Consider the following 22952-nt stretch of genomic DNA (forward strand, 5'->3'; position numbering starts at 1 on the left):
TTGTCAGTGGCTGTAGTGCTCAGATATAAGGCAGGGTGTTTTGGTGCAATTTTTCTTTCTGTCTGCTAATGAGTATGGTCTTGAGTTGCATGTGTGAATTGCTTTGTTTTAGAGAATATATATTTGTGATGCTTCTCATTTAAGTTTATACACTTGTTTTTATTTAAAGCTTTTTTTAAATTGAAGGATGACATTACTGCTTGCTGRTTTTATTTCATGCTGTAATTTCAGCTATTCGACTTTATATGTAATCCTGTTTAGATAGAGAGTGCAGAAAATACTTTGAAATTTTTAATAGAAAGCTTTTTCAGTTTTGTCAGATTTGCACTGTTAAAGGGATTGCATTCAAACTGTAAAAGAATTTAACTTTACAGTGGAGAGTGAGCATAGGAAGGTGTTCTTTTAATTCATGGGTGGTAATAATTGCTGGGTTGGAAGGTCCTACAGTTTTGTTTCTGATGTTGACTTTTTTTCTTCCCTCTTTATTTACATCAGGGATACATATGGTTCTCCATCTTATCAGAGTTCTAGCCAGCTAGAGGCCAAGCGACTTTTGTCTGGTTTGGACTTCAGTGAAGCAGAAGGGAAGACTGAAGTAGCAAGCCGTATGATATATGACAGAGATGAACRTGATCTACACAGCAGAGATTTTGAAAGCCCAGGTTCTTCTGCTGCAGATGAGACTGTTGTTAGGTATTTGAATGACCGACCGGCAATTGATGCCTTGCAGAATAATGAGGTATTTCTTAAAGTTGCAACACCTCCAAGATTGGAAGAAGAAAAAAATAGTGGTTCCAGAGATGAGAGTAGCACTAAAACTTCTGTGAATAGCGCATCTCAGGACACTGAACCAAAAGGATTCCAGCTGGCAGAGTCTTCCCCTTCTTCCACCAGTACTTCTAGTGCTCATAGGCTGGAAATTTTGAAACGGCGGCAGCATGATGTGAAATTAGAGAAGCTGAAGGAGCGGATTCGAAAGCAGTGGGAGCATTCTGAAGAGCTAGGTGGCAGAGGGCAGCATCTGGGATATGCTGAGAAACCTGTAGTCATCACAAATACAGAGAATGCAGTGACTCCCAAGGTCAGAAAAGTGGCGGCTGCACCTGCTGCTCCAGCATACAAAGGTATGAAGGTGCAGAATTTGACTGTTAGTTACACGTGGAGAAGGAGCAGAGTTCAATTTGTTGAGCAATATGTCAAAACATGGAAGTGACTCATAGCGGAGTTTGTGCAATACAGGAGTGGATAGGATCATTTGCTCACAGAAATGAGCAAGAAAGAAAAGAAATTCTTGCCAATTTTCAAAAGTATCGATTCTTTTGAAATTCTTAATTTCTTTTCTCACAAATTGCTATAAAAAGGAATCTCACTATCTTACTATTTGTGTTTACTTGGATATGTTTTTTTTGTGGTCCTAGAGGTTAGTAACATTGTGTGTATTGGAAAAGCCTTTTGCATTTTTAGTAGTTCTTTCCTTCATCCAGTCTGTTGTTTTTCAACTATTGGTAGGCTGGTATATTGCTTTCTTCTGTTTTATTCTTACAAATTAAAGTAGTTCCTTTTTTTGCTTGACAATTCCCTTCCACCCCCAAAGGCTTTATTTACGTTTTGCAGAGTTATTTTAAACTCTTAAGTTGTTTACTTTCAGGTTTCAATCCTGCTGAAACAAAGATTCGCACTCCAGATGGAAAGGTCTGGCATGAAGAAGAATTTCACATTAGCCAGGAGCTGTATAGAGGTATAGCACTCCAGTTAACAGGTGAGATACAAGCTGAATTTATTAAGCCATGCAGACTTTTCTCTAAGAGGCAGATAAATTTACTTGGTACAAATCCACAAAGTCATGGAAATAAAAAATTGAAGAAATGAGTGTTGAATATGTTGTACCCCTGTCTACAGGAGAAGTGACTGGCTGAACACTTAGACTTTTTTTTTTTTCTCCCCCATTCTCTCATAAAATATTTTTAACAGAAAAGAAATACTGAAAAGAATCAAATGATGGCTTTTCTTTGAAACGAATTAAAAAAGTTTGCAGTAAAACAGGTTTTTTTGTTCGATGTTGTGATTTCTTTATACATATTTACTTGAAAACTATTTCCTGTTTAAAAGAATGAGACAAAACCACTTTTGATTTTGATGACCCCATATTCCTCATGGAAACAATTTTGATATTCTTTTTTGCCATCTTTAACACCATTAAAGTGATAAGCGCACCACATACTGGATGTTGAAGCCTGAATTCTACTTTCTTCAGAGTGGTGTTAACAAACTGTCAGTCCTGAAACTAGCATAGGAATTGTTAGTATAGCAGTGCTTTAGTTGGGAACGCATAGGTAGCTAAAGGGGAGCTGTGGAACGTCTCTGGCAATTGCTTATTGGGACATGCCTTCAGCTATGGTGCAGGAGATGGTATATGCCATCGAGTTGACTTAATGTCTCCCAACTTGTAGAACTGTCATGTATTATATCAGAATAATCCAAATCCTTGAGGTTCTTGGAGGAATTCTTGCTGTCCCAAAGGCTTGCACACAAGGACTTGGTCAGAGGTCTTCCCTGCATTCCAGAAGACACAGTTCAGCTGTTTCAAGCTGCCCTTCAGAGGGGTTGGTGTCCTCCAAGAAAGTGAGGTTTCTGTTTTACAGGGGTAATTAGGATAACTGCTGTGGTGCTATTATTGTGTGACTTTTACTGGGGAGGGGAAGAACAGGTAGACCAGAAAGAGATGTATGAAACCTATTAAAAAAGTTGAATTTTATTTTCTCTATAATTCTTTTGCCTTCAGTATTGTCACACTTGGAGGGGGGATGGGACTGCGTAACTTTGCAGTGGTATAGTAGAGCAGAACATTACCTCTCAGGTTTATTCTACATAAAGGTGTAGGCAGAAATGTTGAATGCTAAAAGCTAGAAAACTGTTATCAGATAATTTGTTATTTTAATACCTTATTCTTCCTCTTTCCTTGATGGCCTTTTAAAATACATTAAATATTGTTGTTGCAAAACAGGAACACAAGACAAAAGATTTTTTTAGGTGATGAGCTCATTTAATGACACAGTATTTTGATGCTTAAAACTGTAAGCAAAGATGATAAAATTTGCTTTATTGTTGTTTTACAGTTAACCTGCTAGAAGACCAGAAGTATAACACATGCTTTAGGTTTTTAGATTTACTGCTCCAAGACCCATCTTTATTCATTTTTCCCTCTGGAAAACTGTATTATCATTGACAGCTCTTTTCTCTAGCTAATCTAGGGTTAGATACCCAAGTGTGCTATTTAATTTGCTAGACTGGTTACAGTGAAGTACTGTAAGGTTGAATTGCTTTTGACTGACCAAGTTGGGGGGAGGGGGGAGAGATCAGAGGAATAAAAAGGAAGGGAATAGAAAATAAAATCCACTGAGGAGCTCCAGCTTTGCAGCTTAAGAGGTTGCTTATTATGTAGCAGAAATAATTTTTCTCGTATGGTCAAAACATATTTCAGACCAGAGGAAAATGTGATGTGATGGTATATCTGCAGGTTTCTTTGTATGTTGCTAGTGACTGGTGTGGAAATGATGAKACTTCAGTTTTCTTTTGCTTGGACAACTTGTCAAGGTACTGAGGAGTTTTTCAGGAACCACTCAGAGAAAAGTTCAGAAAGGGCAGCTGCTTCCTTTCAATGGAATTGTTGTGCAGATACTCTATTCAATATCAGTCCATGCATTTAATGCCACATTTCTCAAGACTTCTAATTTACATTARCTTTTTTTTTTTTAGTTTTAACAAACTTAATATGAATTATTCTTAAGTTCTGTATAAAAATCCGAATTTTTTAAGTTTCATATGTCCAATTCAATTGTCCTATTAAAAAGGCATTTAGATCTTACTTTCAGAGGACTTCTGTCAACAAAAGCAATGAGCTGTGTGTGTGTTCAGCTATGTGCCTGTCCCGATGCCCGTTTTAACTAAAGTTACAGCCTGTGGAGCTTTGGGTGYAGGTAGTCAGTTGCATCAAAACTGTTCCATGCTCTCCAGTGCTAAAATAAGCTAGAAGATCTCTGATATCTTCAGAAGCATTTGTTTTCCTCTAAATTGAGGCTTTTATATGTAAGCATAGACCATGCAGAATATCTTACCTTGTTTAGCAGTTAGTTTGGAGGATGTTATTTATCCCCCAAACGTTCAGTAACTGTGTTTTAAAGATACTCAGAATTGGCCTTGCTAGAACAAAATTGCTATAGTATGAGTAGAGTGGGTGGGAAGCAGTGTGTGGGTTCCCAACGGCTGTAGGGACTGTCACCACTGAAAGAGGGAAAGAGACAATTTAGATTTCTGCAAATGGAGTCACTGAGGCCTCTGGTCCTTAGATTTGATGCATCGAGTCTGTCTTCCTTGCACTTGTTGGCAGGTGAAAGATGACTGGAAAAATTGTGAGGAAAGAATACAAAGAATATAATGAACTCCTTAAAATCCTGTTCCCAAATCCTTTAATGTTCTCTCTCTAATACTTCCTATATGGGCATCCATCAGACGGATTCAGCTGAAATTATGGATTGTAAAAGTTAGTATTGGCATCTAAGTAGTAAGGCTTCAAATCTGTTAACACTGGGCGTTGCTTCCTGAGGTTGTTTTAGGTTGTCTGATCATCTTCTTTGTAGAAGAGGAGTAAACAAACCATGGTAATAGTGGCCATGTGGTTACTTAGCTTCAGCTTGTTTATACTGGAATTAAGAAAAGAGCATCTTCAAAGCATGTAAACTGAAGTGTTTTAACAAGTCCTTAGAAATGCGCGGTGCGGACTGCTGCCTCGGAGCGTAGAGCCTGCCTGTCCTTCCTGAGCAGCGTTTGCCTCTGCTTGTGCTGGCCCTGAGACAGCGGGAGGCCCGCTCAGCGGGGTGGTGATTGCAGATCTCATCCCGTGCTCCCTTTTCTCTTCCGTTTGCCCTAATGTGCAGGCAATTTGGTAAAATATGATTTTTGGTTCACCTTTAGTAAATGTTTCTGGCATCTCTAAAGCCTAACTGTGTTGTAAGTGAGGGCTTAAGTGACACAGAATAGTTCTGCTTCACTGGGCGCGTTCTGTGACAAATTTTGCAGAAAGTGGAGCACGTGGGTATTCTCGCTTTCGCACTTCGGCGTGGAGGAACGAATGAATGTGCTGTCATGCGTTAAYGTGGAGGCAGCAGCCCATGTATCTGAGCAGTGAAGGAACTGTGTGTTCTTGGGGAACATTAATACTGGAAATTGTAATGTCTTTAGTAGAAGAGAACCAGCAATTGTTCCTGTCAAACTGTAAAAATTGCTCTTCAGATTGAAAAGGAACTTTGTGAAGCTCCATTATGGCTGTTGTCTGTGGCTTTGCTATGTTCTGGTGCACAGGTAAACAGTRCTTGGTTCAAAATGTTCATGCTATAATGTCTTAGGAAGAAAATAAGGTATACCACCCCAAATTATTATGGGGTGCATTTGTAAGCTTTGAAGCTCCAGAGRGGGTTTTAAAATGCTCAGCTCGAAGGTAATGGATCTCAGTCTCAGTCTGGGATGGTGAGTGATTTTTGTTGTGTTTCTGAGCTCCACTTTTTCAAGGTAAATGTTGAAGCAAGCTTGCCTTTATATGTTTGTTCTTTCCCATGGGATATCACTTAACAGCTCTCATTTGTTTTTAGAGGATTCAACAGTGAAAGAAAAACCTAGTGAGAGAAACAATGAGAAAAAAGCAACCAGACCAGTGCGGAAAGTTCAAAAACTGACACGATTGTCAAGTCCGGATTCCAGACAAGGTGACGAGCGCTGCTCCTGTAGGGGGAAGGCTGTTTGGTGTGCTTCAGAGATGAATTTGGTCTGAAGAAATGGGGGGAGCTGGGGGATGGGGGTTAAATGAAAATAATAATGCTTTTGAATTCTTCTCAGATGTGCAAAAATGCATCTTATAGTATCTTTGTGCATTGTGTGCTGTGCTGTGTGTGGGGTTGTATTTTCTTTTTAAAAATTTTTTAAATTTTCCATTTTCCTGCTTGCTGTGTGCAGTTTATGGAAACTGCTGAAGAATGCATGTTTCTTGTGGGATATGCGTAGGTACCTGTCAGGTTAGTGGAGACAAAAAGTAACAGCAGCTTCATCCTGGATCCTGCTTCTGTTTGCTTCTGTGGAAGCTGTTTGGTGCCTGACCCGTAGCTCAGTGCATAATGATGAGAGGAGGAATGGATTAAAATGCTAACTGCTGAGCAAGGAGTGGGGATGGAGCCAGTGGGTCTTGTTGAGTTGCCAGAGGGGCTGTGGTGAAGGCTGTGCTCTTGTGTGAGTTATCATGATGTCTCAGTCGGGAAGCAGAGAACAGAATTTCCTTCTGTTTCTTCGCTGGCTAGGGGCTCTGGTGCTCTTCCGCGTGCTGTGTCCAAGTTGTTGCCGTCCTGCACCCTTGGTTCTGGCTTGGCCAATTCTTGACTGACTTTTCCAGTTAGTGAAAGATGTAAAAGCATGTTGCCTGGCACTTCCTACAGTCCTCATCTCACTTACTAATGAAGATTTCTTTTTTAAATTTTCACTGTTGTCTTAAACCTCTACTGTATATTAAATAATATTACAGTATTTAGAAAAGATCATGTGGGTAGGTTACTGTAGAGTAATGGCATATAGTAGGAAGTGAAATTAACTGCACCGTGGGATTCTCTCACTGCTTCTTAGTTGTCCAGTTGTGTTAATCTTTTGTATTGTGAGTAACAAAAGAAATGGGAGGACTTCCACATCTGTTTCGTATTTGTTTTTAATTTTCAAATGCAGTAAGCAGTTAAGAGTGCAGTCACACTAGGGAGTATTTTTTTCCTTTAAGTATGTGCAAGGTATGTTGAGGTAGTCATCTCTTGCACCTTTAAAGGCTGTATATTTCTCCTTGTGTACAGTGACACATAACCAGTAAACATTTTGTTTTGTTGAAGAAAGCCTATAAACAAAAAAGGTGATTTTTAAAAATAAATTATTACAAAGAGTTTTTGAGAGTAAAGTGAAAATGCACTTGTGCATGCTGTAAGTAATGAAGCTGCGTGTAAATATTAGATTGTGATAATGATTGCTAATACTTGAAACTGGTACTGAAAGTAAGTGTTAAATATGGGTTTGCTTCTACCTGTGCTGATCAATTAATAATGTTTAAGGAACTGTACTAAACTATCTGTGACAATCGCTAATGAGGGAGGAGCACGGAGACTGTTTCGCGTTTTAATGGCACTGGCTGTCTCTGTAGGGGTCTAAATGTGAGGAGAATGATGTCCTGAAATCCCTAGAAGAGAAAGAAGAACCAGATCTGACTCAGTGACGTGTCAGTGATGGTCCATTCTCCTCCAGTCACACAGCAGTAAGAAGCTGTTCAACATAGCCAAGGCTATAAATAGCCACAGCTCATGTTCTGCTCCCTTAGCTCGTTTTAGTTCAAACAGCTGACTTGAAATGGAAGATGAGTCTTTCCACTGCCTTTTTGAAGGAGCACAGAAGTAACTGAGAACAGTGAGCTAGGCAAGAGAACCCCTTTGGCTGATGTCTCTCTCTAAAAAAGAGGCTTGTAGTAAACATGTTTCAAGTGAGAAGTTTGTAAAATGTTTGGATAGTTTGCAGTGCAAGCAGAAAGTACTGTCAGTAAATGGATGAAATAGTGGGTTACAGATTTCTTACTGAATGTGTTCCCTGCCTCTGGTTAAGAAAAAGGGGAGGGGGAGAAGCCTGAGGACCTGGAGTGTCAAAGCACTCTTGGGCTGCTGTGCTGGATTTCGCTTTAAGTTGCTTTGATGCCATGTTTTCAAAGTCCTGTAGGGCCCCGGACTACAATCCCGTTTTGTTTTCCTAGCCTCTGTGTTGTGTTCATGCCATAGTGTATGGGTTGGTTTGTTAAAGATGTGCTGTCAAAAATAGAAACTGAAATTGGGTGGTTTGAAATCAACTGAAATTTATGTATTCGAGTTAGGTATTTTTGCAGCAAAAAAAACCTCCTAAATGATCTAAACTAGGTAATTCATACTTTACTTTTTTATGATATTTTTTCTCCAAAGCACTTCAAGATGATTGTTTCAAAAAATGATTAATAGTATTGGAAGGTAATGGGAAGAAAAGTGAATGAGTTGAATTAAGTATTTAATCTAATCAATGTTTGGTAAAGGTGCCACTGTACCAGTTTTCATCATTTAATTACATGTAGGATGATAAAATGATATTAATTCCATTTTTAATTTGGTTTCTGCCATCTGCAGAGCAGTCTGTACTTCATTTAAGTATCAGCTAGTAGGGTAATATCTCAGCTTTTTTTCCAGTTATGGTGTAGAAATTCCAGCTAGAGGACAGTGAAGTAGTGTTGCTTAGGACAATTTCGGCTCCGTATTTGTTACCTCCTCCTGAGACACCTATCTTTAAGATTGTCTGTTTAAAGTTCTTCCTAGAAACTCAGCTAGCATTCTCTTAATGCGAAGATGAATCTTTTTTTAATGCCCCACCTTTGCTTTTGTTCTTACTATTTTGACATTTTAGATTGTTTTATTTTTTTTCTTATTTTCTTGTTTTAAGTGGAGATGAACAGCTTTTTTTCAGTATTCTATAAATATTTCCCCTCTCCCTCCAGTAACATTTGCCTATAAGTTTTAGACCTATATAAGCCTTTCTTTTTTTTTCCAAATTTTGTAGGGCTTTAATGGCTATAAGATGTTTTGAATTTTTACATTGTATTATGTGTGGGCACAAAGCACTGATGGTTGTATGATTCAGCTGTGGAGGATCTTCATGGTGCATCACTGCTGTGTGACTGTGTAACTGCAGCTGTACCACTTGTGCAAAATTAAATGGTGGCTTTTGGTGTAGTAATGGTTAACAGTTGCAATACATACTTAGCTTTCTTTCTGATGCACCAGAAAATCCATCCAGCACTTGAATTTTATTTATTACTTACTATGCAGGTGGAAACTATGTAATAAGTGCATCTTCCTGGAGGGAGGGACAAAAGCTGGTAAAAAAGATACTGGGCCCGGCCCCCCGAATAGAACAGGACAGAAGAGCTATATCTAGCGACAGAACAGGACGAGAGAGAGCTACGAAGTCTGGTAAGTTGTACTTTATCACTGTGCTTATTATTATTATTTTTTAAATTTATTATCTAACTGTGCATATCTGTGAAATTAAGCAGACTCCTGAGATAGAATGTAATCCATTTCTTATTAAAATAACTCTGATTTTTAACTTTTTTTTTGGTGGGGTGGGAGGGAGTGGGGAAGGAGGGGGTAGAGGGGTGTTACTTAGGTTTATAGTTGTGATGCATAACCTCTCTGCCTGGATGGATTATGAAGCTTTTTTTGGTGTCATGGGAAGTCTGCCCTGCCCACTCAACTTGCCACACAGTACATGCACGTGCTATGCAGGTGCTCAGAAGCTCTGGAAAAATTGGAAACAGGTTGCAACCAGAAGAATGGATCACTTGCACTCTGACTTTGCCTCTTGAGGCTAGTGGAAGAAAGAATGGCTGTAAATGGTCTACAGGCCACATGAATTTTGCAGGTGGCTGCATATAATATGTAAGCTATGGTTGGGCATCCCTGTATTACAGGWACTGTGTCTCTTCCGGATACTATATACTGTCATCCATGTCCATCCCTAAGTCTTTAATGATTCCTCCACCAGCCCTTTTCAGAATATACCCAGAATCTCAGGTGGGCCAAGTAAGGGGTGGTGGTAGCAGCTGTGCTTCTTATGACCTTGAGGAGGTGGTGCGGTTGGTACAAGAGCGAGTAGACTGTGAGCTGAGCCAAATTATGATACTGCATGTTTGAAGCAGAAGCACACCTACAGTGAGATCTGCATAGGTAACGTCATCTTGGAGAACCTCAGTTGAGGTGACTAGGCAGGTTTTGCTCCAAAGAAAGAGGTTTCCTGAAATACTGAAGAACGGAATTGTGTTTGGTTGTGTGTATTTCAGAGCCATTAGAAAAAGAGAGGTATATTGTGCCAATTGAGTTAAAAAGCTGAAAGTATCTGTCTGAGGCTACTTGTCTAAAGATGTGCAAAGTTGTATGCAGAGTTAAATCTGGTAAAGTTTTCATGTGCAGTAAATTTGCAGCTAGGTTTTAACAAACGTATAGTTGCGCTTTTTTTTGACTGTGTTTATYGCTATCTCTATCATGACTGCAATCTTTTAGACAATTTCTCATCACTACTGTACAGCTCACCCCTCTTCCATCCTCATTTTTGCAGCTGTTTCAGTGATGGCATGTAGTTTCCAAATCTGATTTTTACCTGAAATATTTGACCTGTATTATTCTTTTAGCAGGCCGTATTGGAAGGACAGGTTCAGATTCTAGGCTGGATGTTACCCATAAAACCTCTTCAAGAAGCTCTGAAAGGTCGAGAAGTAAAGTACGGTCTGAGACTAATCTGAAGAAACTGGGATCTACTCGTCCAGATGATAACCAAGGAGATCACACCTCCTTAAATAAGGACTTCCTGCCAGTGGAGATACGTGGAATTCTTGATGACTTGCAGTTGGATTCCATGAGTACAAAGCAAGAAAAAGATGTGGAAAAGCAGAATCAGAAATGTGTTTTGCCTACACAAAATACCAGGAGCCACAGTCCAACTAAAAGGAAACCAGACAAGCTAGCTGCCAGTGAGGAGCCTCAGGTGATCTCTAAGAAACGTCACTATGATACAGATGAGGTTCGTCAGTACATTATTAGGCAGCAAGAGGAGAGGAAGAAGAAGCAGAATGAAGAGAAGAAAGCACAAAAGGAGGCAACAGAACAGAAAAACAAAAGACTCCAAGAGCTCTACAGAAAGCAGAAGGAGGCTTTTAGTAAAGTAAAGAACGTGCCACCTCCTGAACCTTCTGCAGCTAAACGGTTACAGGAAACGTATTCTAAACTACTGCTGGAACGGACTTTTTTAGAAGAGCCAGCTCAGCTGCCCACGGTGCAGGAAACGCAGGTATAGCTGATTCGTGTGTTGCAGTTGCTTGCATAGATCATATGTTTAGGAAGGTCATGAGTTGTCCTGATGCAGTTAAGAGAAAGGGCACAAAGCAAGCTGTGAAAGTAGCTTTTGCTTACAAGATGTAGTGGCATTGATCCAGACCTCCTGCTAGCGACTGCTTCTCAGCACAGCAATGCCTGCCAGAAAGGTGAATGGAAATCATCTTTCTATTATAAATAGAAGCAGAGTTGTTATAAATAGAAGCAGAGTTCAGAATATTGAATAACAATCAGCTGTAGTGGTTGGTCCTTAAGAAATTGTAAACGTAAGTCAGTCCATGAATTGAAGGGCTTTGACAGAGGTTACTGTCAGTGGCCGCACTGAATCAGCAGTGAGTTAAATAAGTTTGCTAGTCAGAAACTGAGTATGAAAGAAGATTAATATTATTTCGATGTGTTCAGTTGAACCAGCTCAGTGTATGAACAATGTTGAACATCTGTCTTGTGTTTTTAAGTCTTTGCGTGGTAGGAAAGATGTGATAATATGTAGAGAAATTTAAGCCTTTTCAGTTATAATGACACATGAGCTTCTAAAACTCCTACAGACTTTTGAAAATGTATTCTTCTGGTTATCTTCATTTCTAGCCCAGACCTGGTTATCAACCATCTGGGGAATCTGACAAAGAAAACAAGGCTCAAGAGCGTCCTCCTAGTGCATCTTCAAGTAGTGACATGTCGCTGTCAGAGCCTCAACAGCCGCTACTAAGGTGAGCAGTCATGAGCCTTTTGAGAGAGGTGAAAATAGGGCCACTAGTCTCTTAAGTTCATGTTCTATAGAGAATAATTGTCTTTATGGCAATTATAATGTTTTTCTCAAAAAGGAGGAAGCTGATGCAGGAAAGTATATGAAAACGTTGGTTACTGGTATTTATTGAGTCTATAAATAAAGTGAATGGTTGTTACTGTTAATCTTTTGTTGACGTCGGAGAGATGTGCATTTCATACTGGGAGACTATATTTCCTTTGTCATTGCCAGCAAGCAATAACAGCTGATCATGTAAATATATCTGTCAGTTTTTCTTACTTGATTTACTTCATTGTTTCCATCTCATCTATTCTCTTGGGTTCAGGCCTCTAATTACTATCCTTAAAGTACCAAACACCTCTGCTTTTGCTTAAACTACTGTTTGCCTATTTCCCATCTTGCCGCTTTCCCTATTTTTAATTGTTCAGTGTCCCATCAGAGTTCCTCTTACTGTAAGTTAAGGTGCATAGCCAAACATTTTAAGGAAATAATAATCATAAGGTTTCTTGCACATCCTTAATTGTCCTGTTGTGCATAGGTGTCTTCATTTTTAATTACATAAGCAGTGTCAGCTTCGATTGTCCTTACTTAGTCAAATCAAAACTGACTTTCTAAATTCAACAAGACCTGTTTTCATTGTAGAAAAGTTCAGCTAGGAAGGTTATCTAGGATTATGTACAGAATAGGCTGCTAAACCATATGGTACTAAGTATTGTTATTTTAACATTGTAAGGTAAAAATAAGTGTAACTAGTAATAGTAGGGGAGAGCTGAGATTTACAGGGCTCCATACATTATTTGGAGAGCCTCATAGTAAACAGAGAAGAAGGATTTTGTGGGGAATCACAGAATCACAGAATGGTTGAGGTTGGAAGGGACCTCTGGAGATCATCTAGTCCAACCCCCCTGCTCAAGCAGGGTCACCTAGAGCACATTGCACAGGATCTCGTCCAGGCGGGTTTTGAATATCTCCAGAGAAGGAGACTCCACAACCTCTCTGGGCAACCTGTTCCAGTGCTCTATCACCCTCACAGTGAAGAAGTTTTTCCTCATGTTCAGATGGAACTGCCTGTGTTTCAGTTTGTGCCCGTTGCCTCGCGTCCTGTCACTGGGCACCACCGAAGAGAGTCTGGTCCCATCCTCTTGACACCCTCCCTTAAGATACTTGTACACGTTAATAAGATCCCCTCTCAGTCTTCTCTTCTCCAGACTGAACAGTCCCAGCTCTCTTACAGCCTTTCCTTATATGACAGATGCTCCAGTCCCTTCATCATCTTAGTAGCCCTCCACTAGATTCGCTCCAGTAGCTCCATGTCTCTCTTGTATTGGGGAGCCCAGCACTGGACACAGTACTCCAGATGTGGCCTCACCAGGACTGAGTTAGAGGGGGAGGATCGCCTCCCTCGACCTGCTGGCAATGTTCTTCCTAATGCACCCCAGGATACCATTGGCCTTCTTGGCCACAAGGGCACATTGCTGGTTCATGTCAACTTGTTGTCCACCAGGGCTCCCAGGTCCTTCTCTGCAGAGCTGCTTTCCAGCAGGTCAGCCCCCAACCTGTCCTGGTGCATGGGGTTATTCCTCCTTAGGTGCAGGACCCTGCACTTGCCTTTGTTGAACTTCATGAGGTTCCTCTCTGCCCACCTCTCCAGCCTCTTGAGGTCCCTCTGAATGGCAGCGCAGCCCTCTGGTGTACCGGTTCTCCAGGTTTGTTATTAGTCAGATACTGTGCAAGTGATATTAGCAAAGGAAGCTCCAGGACTGCATCTTTGGAAGAGCTATCCATTTGCAGAGCTCCTTTTATGCTAATTGGAGCTATCTGTAAATAAAAAGATTGTCTTACAGCATTTTAAACATGCTTGTATTTCTAATTCTCCCTTCCTCTACCTATGCTTAGTGCCTACCTTAAGTAATAGCTGCAGTGAAACATGGGCTGAGTACAACTAGAGGGGTGAGTCTGGGACTAAGAAATCCCATGTGATGGGGTAAAGGGGAGAAAGGAGATGTCTCCTCACTTTTCAAGTCAGGAAACTTGTGGAAAAAGCTTGCTGCTGATGATTAAAAGTATTCAGCTTGTTACAATTCTACATCATACCATATATTGTAAACAGCATTTCAACTTTGGAGGTGCTCTGTTTTTTATAATACTTTTTTTTAACATCCTGCAGTTGTTTCCTCTCTCATTTCCTGCCTCTCTCACCTCCTCCCCCCCAAATAATTCTTTCTGGAAAATAAACTTATGATAATGAGGTGTTCACCTAAAATAACAATACTTGTAAATCACCAACTTAAACATTGACTTTTCATTTCAGAAGTGATTTGATGGAGCCTGCATGGGTGCAGCCAGACAGGTTGAGTCCAAGAGTCCAGCGCTCTCACTCGCAAGCTCTTGTAGGTTCAAATGGAGGCCCGTGCTCCCAACATTGGAGTCTGGAGCAGATGGGCCTTTTGTCAAAGGAGTGTGACGCAGTGTTGGCAGGCAGGAGGAGCCATGCTGCGCCTGTGGGATCGCTGACTTTGACATCGCAGCCATACCTGAATTCATCTGCTGCTCAGCAAAATTTCATAGTAAAACCTACTGCTAACCAATATAAGAGCAAATTAGATCGCATTGAAGCTCTGAAAGCTACAGCTGCTTCCCTTTCTAGCAGGATTGAAAGTGAAGCCAAAAAGTTAGCTGGGGCTGGCATCAATTATGGCACCATGTGGAACTCAGACCATGAATTCCTGCAAGAAAACCAGGATGACGGGTGTTGGGCAAAGGCCGTGAGTCCTCCTGTGAGAGAGGAAAATGAAGACGCTTTTTCAGCCAGAATTCAAAAAATGCTGGGTACCTGTGTGTCTCATACAGCCTTTGATGATAACCTTCCTGGGGTAGGCAACCTTAGTGAATTTAAAAAGCTCCCTGAGATGATCAGGCCTCATACTGCTGCAGTCAGCCTTGGGATGAGGTCCCCTGCTGGTAATAGACATGAAGGGATACTAGGACATTTATCTAAGAGACAAACTGACTCGCCAGGGCGTGAAAGCCAGGCTTATGGCCAGAACAAAGCAGTAATTYCTCATGAGTCCAGCATAGACTCCATCAGTGAAGGGCCTCTCCTGAGTGAGGGGAGCCTCTCGGAGGAGGAAGGAGGCCAACACAAACAATCACCGCTGAAGATGCTGGAGGCATTAAAAGAGAAGGATTTCTGTGTTCGAGAGAGAAATGCTTTTGAGCCCATAAAAGAGTTTCAGAAAGAAGCTGAAAAATATTTGCCACTTTTCACTCAGACAAGTGGCGCACACAGCAGTGGGTCATGGGAGGAACTGGCAAAGGGAAGTCCACACAGTGTCATCAACATCTTTGCAAAAAGTTACCAGCTTCATGGAAAAGGTAAGGAGAAGAAATGGAAAAAAATTGCTCAAAGCTTTCTTGAATCGCTATTTTCAGTTTCGCTGCTCCTTATACTTTATAATTCACAGGTGAGGAATGTGCTTTCAGGTGTCTTGGACATGAATCTGCGTAAGGCTTCCTCACGTAGCTTTTGAATGATAAATGATTCCCTGATCTTTTTTTTCTTTTTTGTCTAAGAAGAAAATTCCCTCTTTTTTGGGGAAGAAGATTATTTTTGTATTAGATTGCTATATATATTTCCAGATCAGTAGCTAACCCATACCTTGGACAATATTAATGATTAAATCGAATCAGTAGCCCTGGGCCAGTTCCATATTTGAGACATGTCTAGAGTCATGCAAAATCATTTAATGCGTATTAATTATATTAAGGACACCTACAGTTACACAGATGTGAATGTAAAGTTTACATTTATCTTATCCAAAGCTGTATACTAAATTGCCTGGGCTGGGTTTGAAAATTGGTGTTTTTATGATGCCTAGCTTCACCATATGAGTTCACTTGTAGAAATCTGCCAAAACTTTCCTTGCCATAAGTCACTTACCTGTGTCTCTCCCCATTCTGTTTACCTCAACTCTGTACAAATATCATCCTTTTAAAATTTTTCTTACTGTAGCACATTTCAGGCCATCTTTGCGGTTTCTAGGCTTGCAAATTTTTAAATAAATACCTAAAAGTAGAAAGGCCCCTTTGGTGAGAAGAGGTAGTCCTGCTGTTTTTGTTTTCTTTATTTTCGTGGGAACAAATGAAGCCACCAAGGAGAGCAGAGCCTGTGTTTGGGAGTGTGCATTCTCCTACTGTATATGTATTCCCAATCATCTGGAATAACATACCATCCTGTTGTCTTTTCTGTTTCATTTAAGGCAGAAGGATGAAATGCATGTTTTATGCAGCATTTATTTCATGTCAAACCTCAGTGTGTGTATATCCTGGGTCTCTCTACACACAGCTTGTGCTGTGTTATTAGCAACATGTAACTTTTGCTGTGGGGAAAAGCTGTGCGCTTTTCTTTCGTGTTTTTGCTTATATGAGTTATTCAATAATGTCTCTGAAAACTGAGTGACATGTTCACTCCTAATGAATTAAAACTTCTGTAACTATTTGATTTTGAGAAGATAAGGTTTTGGTATATCAATAGGAAATATCTCTTCCTTAAATGAGCACGTTTCAAGCATTAATCGCTCATTTTAATGCCTTAGGGCATGTTTTACAGAAGTCTGATGCAGGATGCTTCATTTGATTTTCATTTTTGTTCAAAATTATTTCTTCATTTTGTGAGTACTGTTTCTCTTGCCTTGAATTCCTTGTTTTGAAGAGGAATGTTTTCCAAGAAGTTAATTTATATCGTTTGCTGTTGATTTTTTTTTTCCTTTTTTGTGTCCCCTAAAGATGATTGCATTTACATTTTCTGCAGATGGCTGTACTCTCAAATGCTGTGCTATTCAAAAATGTGTTAGCTTGAGTGCGTTAATGAAGTAGCCTTTATTAGTTTACAAATAAGGAAGGCTGTGCTTGTTATTTTGTGTTTAAAACTGTCATGGGATGTCTGTACTGTTATTCTGCTGATGTTCTCATTTTGGAAAATAAATCTTTTTAACAGTGTGTGGTTGGAAAGATTTTAATTTCTACAGCTTTGTTACCTGTTTGGTGCAAATTGCGTTTGGTATCGTTTTTTGTCTTTTCCCTCTCTTTGTCCACACTGCAGTGTTTGATGAAAGGTCAAGCGGAGGGTCTGCCCTTCTGCGGCCTTTGCTCCCTGCCGTCAGCCCTCCAGARAGCATCGTTTCTTATGAAGATGATTTTGCCTCATCACAGGGAAGTAGCACTTTGACAGACAAAAAGATCGCACATGACCTCAGGTAACTGTGTGTTAGACTTGTTATAAAAATCAGCGTGCAGAATTTCTGAGAGAATATAATTAATGCAAAATTTGCTTCATTTGTGTTGGATATCTTTTCTCTTATGCTGTATCATACTGATGAAAATGATCAAGTATTTCCTTACGACCCTTACAGTTAATGTATTAAGCAGCATGGCTTTGAAACAAAGGTTAGTCAAGTACTCTTGATCTCTATATATTTTGGCTCTTTATTAGTCTGGCAGGTACCTTGAAGGGTTCTTACCCTTTGTAATAGGGTGAAAATCAGTTCTCCAACTTTAGTAGCTGTTAAAATTCTCAATTGCTTAGTCTTTGTAAAATCATGAAAGGAAGAAGATCTGGAAGTGTTAAAATAATAACTTCAGTACTTGATAGTTTGTAAAAAGTCTAGAATTGTTATCAGGGTTTCAGTAATGCTTCGTAATGAACGTGTAAAGTTTCTGTAAGGACTTTTAAAAACCTTTCTCTAAACTAAGATGACTGTAAATCCTACAGTTTCTACTTTGTTAGTGGCTTCCTAAAAGATTTATGTGGCTTCCTGAATTTCTTAAAACCACTTTTTTTGAATGAGATATATTTACATGTTTTGTGTGTCTTGGAAGGAATATAGCCACAGGTACTGAGTTTAGTTTGTATTTTTTACCTCGGAAGAAAAAAAGGTAAAAAGCAGTTTTGCATGTTGAAAACAGCTGCAAAAAATGCTTCCTTTCTCATTAAGCTTCTTTATTGGTCTTTGCTGGTATTATTCCAGATATAATGCATTACCCCCTGCTCCCTTTTTTTTGCAATTTTTTTTATAATCCTTTATTGAAAACCATTCATACTTCTGTCAATTTATTGATGTTATCAGGTGGCCATAGATTGTCTAAAAGGCAATCATTTTCAGAGTCATTCTTGTGTAGTCCAAGTCTGTAGTCACATAACCATTAGAGTTTGCATCTGAAAGGACGTTCATTGTCCATCTTCTATTACTTCATATTACAGGAAGTACATTTCAGTATGTTGAATTTTTTGTAAAACTTCTTAATGTCTTTCTTGTCATCGTTTTTAATTTCAAAATCAATGCTTTTCATGGTGGATTTATAATAAGGCTATGTTATTTGGTGTAGTTTTAGTCATCTGTCTCTCTAAGGCATGGTGGATTTCTTGTGTGCAACGTAATGGAGTTGGATCTCTTTAGGTAATCGCTATTTGTGTGTTCCTTTTTAGTGTTGCTGGCAGCAGTAATTCAAGCATTCAGGAAGAAGTTCCTAGTAGGAAGTCTCCCCATGAACCTCGATCTGTAGAGCTTGCATCCCAGCATTCATCCGGACCCCGGTCTGCAGCATCTTCTCGCTCATCTGCTTCCTCTAAAAAGAGAGGGAAAAAGGAACGTAAGTGCAATACTTGACTGCAGGATATTTGCATTTTTGAAGAATGTTTTAGGGTTTTTTATGATGGTAGTTGCAGTCTTTCTACTTATCCAGAAACCATAATCTAATACTGATGGGAGGATTTTTTTGCTCCTTAACCCTCTTTGAAAAATGTCTGTCACATCACATTTGTAAGAAAGTGGCAAATATATCTCCAGCAGTTATGCTCTGATTGTGCAAGCTGTTTAGTTTCCCCAGTCAGTGTTGCAGCCAAGTTTGGTGAATGCTATAGGGCAGGGCAGTTTGTGATGAAAATGCACTTGTGTTGATAGGGTTGTGATCAGCTTGTGTTGATGTTGTGTGGGTCCTGGTGAACATCAAATTGAACGTGAGTCAGCAGTATGCCCTTGTAGCGATGATGACTAACTTTATGTTGGGCTGCATTTGAAGCAGCCCACTTGAAGTGATTGTTCCCTTTTTACTCAGCACTCATGAGGCCACATCTTGAGAGCTGTGTCTGGTTTTGGACTCCCCAGTAGGAAAGCGAGATTGACCCCTGAGGTCGATACTGGGTCCAGTCTTGTTCAACTTATTGGTTACGTAGATGAAGGGACTGAGTGTACACTCGGCAAGTTTGTGGATGATACAAAACTGGGAAGAATGGCTGATACTTGAGAGGGCTGTGCTGCCATTCAGAGGGACCTCAAGAGGCTGGAGAGGTGGGCAGAGAGGAACCTCATGAAGTTCAACAAAGGCAAGTGCAGAGTTCTGCACCTAAGGAGGAATAACCCCATGCACCAGGACAGGTTGGGGGCTGACCTGCTGGAAAGCAGCTCTGCAGAGAAGGACCTGGGAGCCCTGGTGGACAACAAGTTGACATGAACCAGCAATGTGCCCTTGTGGCCAAGAAGGCCAATGGTATCCTGGGGTGCATTAGGAAGAACATTGCCAGCAGGTCGAGGGAGGCGATCCTCCCCCTCTAACTCAGTCCTGGTGAGGCCACATCTGGAGTACTGTGTCCAGTGCTGGGCTCCCCAATACAAGAGAGACATGGAGCTACTGGAGCGAATCTAGTGGAGGGCTACTAAGATGATGAAGGGACTGGAGCATCTGTCATATAAGGAAAGGCTGTAAGAGAGCTGGGACTGTTCAGTCTGGAGAAGAGAAGACTGAGAGGGGATCTTATTAACGTGTACAAGTATCTTAAGGGAGGGTGTCAAGAGGATGGGACCAGACTCTCTTCGGTGGTGCCCAGTGACAGGACGCGAGGCAACGGGCACAAACTGAAACACAGGCAGTTCCATCTGAACATGAGGAAAAACTTCTTCACTGTGAGGGTGATAGAGCACTGGAACAGGTTGCCCAGAGAGGTTGTGGAGTCTCCTTCTCTGGAGATATTCAAAACCCGCCTGGACGAGATCCTGTGCAACGTGCTCTAGGTGACCCTGCTTGGTCAGGGAGATTGGACTAGATGATCTGCTGAGGTCCCTTCCAACCTCAGCCATTGTGATTCTGTGACAAACTGAGGCAGAAACCATGCAGATGGTTAGGGTGGTACAGCACACGACATAAGAGTAAAGCCTGAAGTGAGTGGGTTTGCTTAGCCTAAAGAAAAGGCTAAGGTGGATGAATGTCCTATTGGCATCTTCAGCTACCTAACAGGAGAATACAGAGGCGAAGCCAGACTCTTCTTGGAGATGTGCAGGGATAGGATGAGAGGCAATGGACACAAGTTACAAGAGAGGTTCTAGTCAGAAGGTAGGAAAAAAAGTTTTCACAATGAAGGTGGTCAGACATTGGGCAGGGGCCCAGAAAGGTTGAGATCTCCATCCTTAGAGATGCTTGAAACTTAGCTGGACAAAGCCCTGACCAGCTGATCTTATTTTGGCATTAGCCCTTATTTGAGCTGAGTGGGTGAATCAGGTGACCTCCCATGGTTCCTTCCTATTTTTTTTTTTTTTAACCACATGATTTGTCTCTGATCTTAAGAGAGTCATCTGAAAACAATAGGCAAAAGGTTATTAACACTATTGAAAAATGTTCCATTCCTAAACCAGCCTTCTAACAAATTAGTTAACTTCATACTTTTATATCATGTGGGAACTATCCTCAGATTCCATACTGAGAAAATTCAGTAGGCTTCTGAGCAGTCAGAGGTATAGCCGCATTTGCAAAGGGTACATGTTTACTTGTATGCTCCATGTTTGGACCACAGACGGCTTTCATTTAAGTGCATGAATTAATAAATACACTTCTCCTACGGTAGCTCGTACATTACAAAAACATGAAGAAAATTGGGATTTGCTACACTTACTAGTTAAGCAATGGATAACATAAGGGAAAAGCTAGCTTTAAACTTTATAAAAGGATCCGAGAAATATAAGATTAGGCATTACAAATTCTTTGTTAGTATTTTTTTTAAATCCTCTAGTTTACTAAAATAAAGGTAGGCTTTATTCTGATTTTCAGTATTTAAAAAAATCAAACTGATATTTTCTTTCTTTAAACTGACTGTGTTTTCAAGTTAAAATTTGATAGTTTTGTTGACAGTGGATGCTATATGCAAAAGGGAATTGACTGTAGATTGCATTGATAACCAAGAACATGTACTAGTACATCTACACAAGTGAATACGATTGAGTTAATCTCTGTAGGAGGTTGCCAGATTTACATTTTTTTCTTACTGGGTGTACATACTTTTAACTCAGGGGCATTATTAAATGGAAAAAAGTGCTCAATTCTTTGTTTTGGGGCTCCTGATGGCAAAGATATTCATACTTAGAATACCAAACATGAACTTTGCCCTTGTTGTTGATTCTTAGGGTTGAAATCTTGCAATGGAAGTTCTCACCGCTTTCCAGTGGAAGAAGAGAAAATGCTGTCTGAATTGGAGTGGGGATCCCAACAGGCAAAGAAGTCCGTATCTAGTAACAGAATTTCTAATAAAGATCTTGAGCAGAACCCAGATACTGACAGCACATTAGAAAATTTGTCTGGACACTCCCTGATGAGGTAACGTGAACTATGTAAGACTGTATGCAAATATAACTGGATCTTCGTAGTGTTATGTTGCATTATCAAAAAATGACTATGCCTTTGTGTATGCAAAAGGAAAATAACAGAAATGATCAAGTGTTAATTAGATGAACATGCAGAAAAACTTTTTTTTCCTTGTACTGTAAATATGGAAGCCCAAAGTGTTGGCCCTAGTAAAAGAAAATACAAAACAGTGTTTTATTTATTTTTTCCATGACTGACCCAGGGTATTTGTAGGGAAAGCTGGTCAGTATGGGTGGGTATCCTGTTAGTTTCAGTATCTTAAGCATTTAAGTACGCTTTTCGTTTCCATTTCTACAAAGGGTCTGTAAGAAGTGAAAAGCATAGGTAGTCAAGCTGTGCAGTCTTGTCTTGCTCTTTTCAGTAGGAACCACAGATGTTTTTGGCTAGACTTGCTTGCTAATAGTCATGAGCCTATCCAGCTGTGTGAGCCGATGCTTTTCTGAGGTGTAGTTTGTCTCTAAAAAGAGCGTAGAGGAAGAGGAAAAATTACTAATTTTCCTGTCTCATTCTCTGTGTGCTTAGTTACTAATGCAGTTATTTTCTGCTAATTGTGCAATGAAGACAGTTGTGAGATATGCTCAGCTGCATTTTCATTTTATTTTTTTCCTAAAAAACAACAAATAATACAAATGGTCTTTCCCTTGTTCTTTGTGAATATAGAATGATCCTGAGGTATTGACTTAGTGAACTGTACTGATGTCCAGTGTTGAGTTCAAAAGCTCCTTTTGACCTGCTAAGAAGTGCCAAGTATAGCAAAATGTCTAAGTGATTGGAGCATTTATTGCATTTTGATGAGAGGATCAAAACTCAAGGCAGTGCCTTACCACATTCAGTTGCATCAATGTTTTGATAGTAACCTGTTTGCTGTTTTTAAGAAAAAGCAGTTTGTTATATTCTCTATCAAAATACTGTCCTAATTTCCTGTGAGTAAAATAAAGTTCTTGACTCAGACTTTCAAAACAGATGCATAAATGCACATGCATGTGAATGTGATCTGACTTTCAAGTGCCAGGTTCCTAACAGGAGGTGTTGAAACTGCTGGCTTGATCATTTAATAGTGTCTTCTCATCGAGATGCCAAACTGTGGACCAAGTTCCTCACCTTAGATCCCTGTTTTCTTTTGATTTTCACTTTATGGTACTGCATGAGGTCTGTGTCAGTGTTGTAAGAACCTTACCCACTTTAGACAGTGTTATTTATATGAGGGAAGGTGTACTTTCTTGCCCTTATTTAATTACTGCCACAGATTTTGCCACGTACGACAATATTTTTCCTTGAATTGGAACATGTAAATAATCTGTTATTTTTTGTGTATGCTAACTACATTTAATACTGTGCAGAAAAATAGGACGCTCTAGCAACTTAGTCCCAAGCTGGGATATAGGTACAAAACCCATCTCATGAGGCCGTTTCTTAAATGCAGACTGGGTCTGTGCAAACCATAAAAGAACAGGCCTTTTGCATAGATCTGTTCTAGTGTTTATATACAGAACTAGATTATTGCTTTAATGTCTTATCAAATGCCTGGATTTAAGAGAATATTGACG

At 40.0% G+C, this 22952-nt stretch overlaps 1 protein-coding gene across 7 annotated transcripts in view; it reads left to right on the forward strand.

The window, feature by feature from the left end:
* CEP350 (centrosomal protein 350) overlaps window positions 1-22952 on the forward strand; it is an 80603-nt gene that overhangs the window by 16613 nt on the left and 41038 nt on the right. For 5 of the 7 annotated variants that reach the window (XM_026084753.1, XM_026084751.1, XM_026084752.1 and 2 more), the window contains 10 exons: window positions 496-1124; window positions 1649-1759; window positions 5646-5759; window positions 8913-9056; window positions 10274-10929; window positions 11559-11680; window positions 14030-15093; window positions 16820-16973; window positions 18203-18366; window positions 21168-21357. In XM_026084753.1, coding sequence (XP_025940538.1) covers window positions 496-1124; window positions 1649-1759; window positions 5646-5759; window positions 8913-9056; window positions 10274-10929; window positions 11559-11680; window positions 14030-15093; window positions 16820-16973; window positions 18203-18366; window positions 21168-21357 — 3348 coding nt within the window. The remainder of the gene's footprint in view (window positions 1-495; window positions 1125-1648; window positions 1760-5645; window positions 5760-8912; window positions 9057-10273; window positions 10930-11558; window positions 11681-14029; window positions 15094-16819; window positions 16974-18202; window positions 18367-21167; window positions 21358-22952) is intronic. The other 2 variants (XM_026084754.1, XM_026084757.1) reach the window with 1 other exon arrangement.

The sequence above is a fragment of the Apteryx rowi genome, unplaced genomic scaffold (assembly GCF_003343035.1).
Source record: "Apteryx rowi isolate R43461 unplaced genomic scaffold, aptRow1 scaffold_65, whole genome shotgun sequence".
Taxonomy (NCBI): domain Eukaryota; kingdom Metazoa; phylum Chordata; class Aves; order Apterygiformes; family Apterygidae; genus Apteryx; species Apteryx rowi.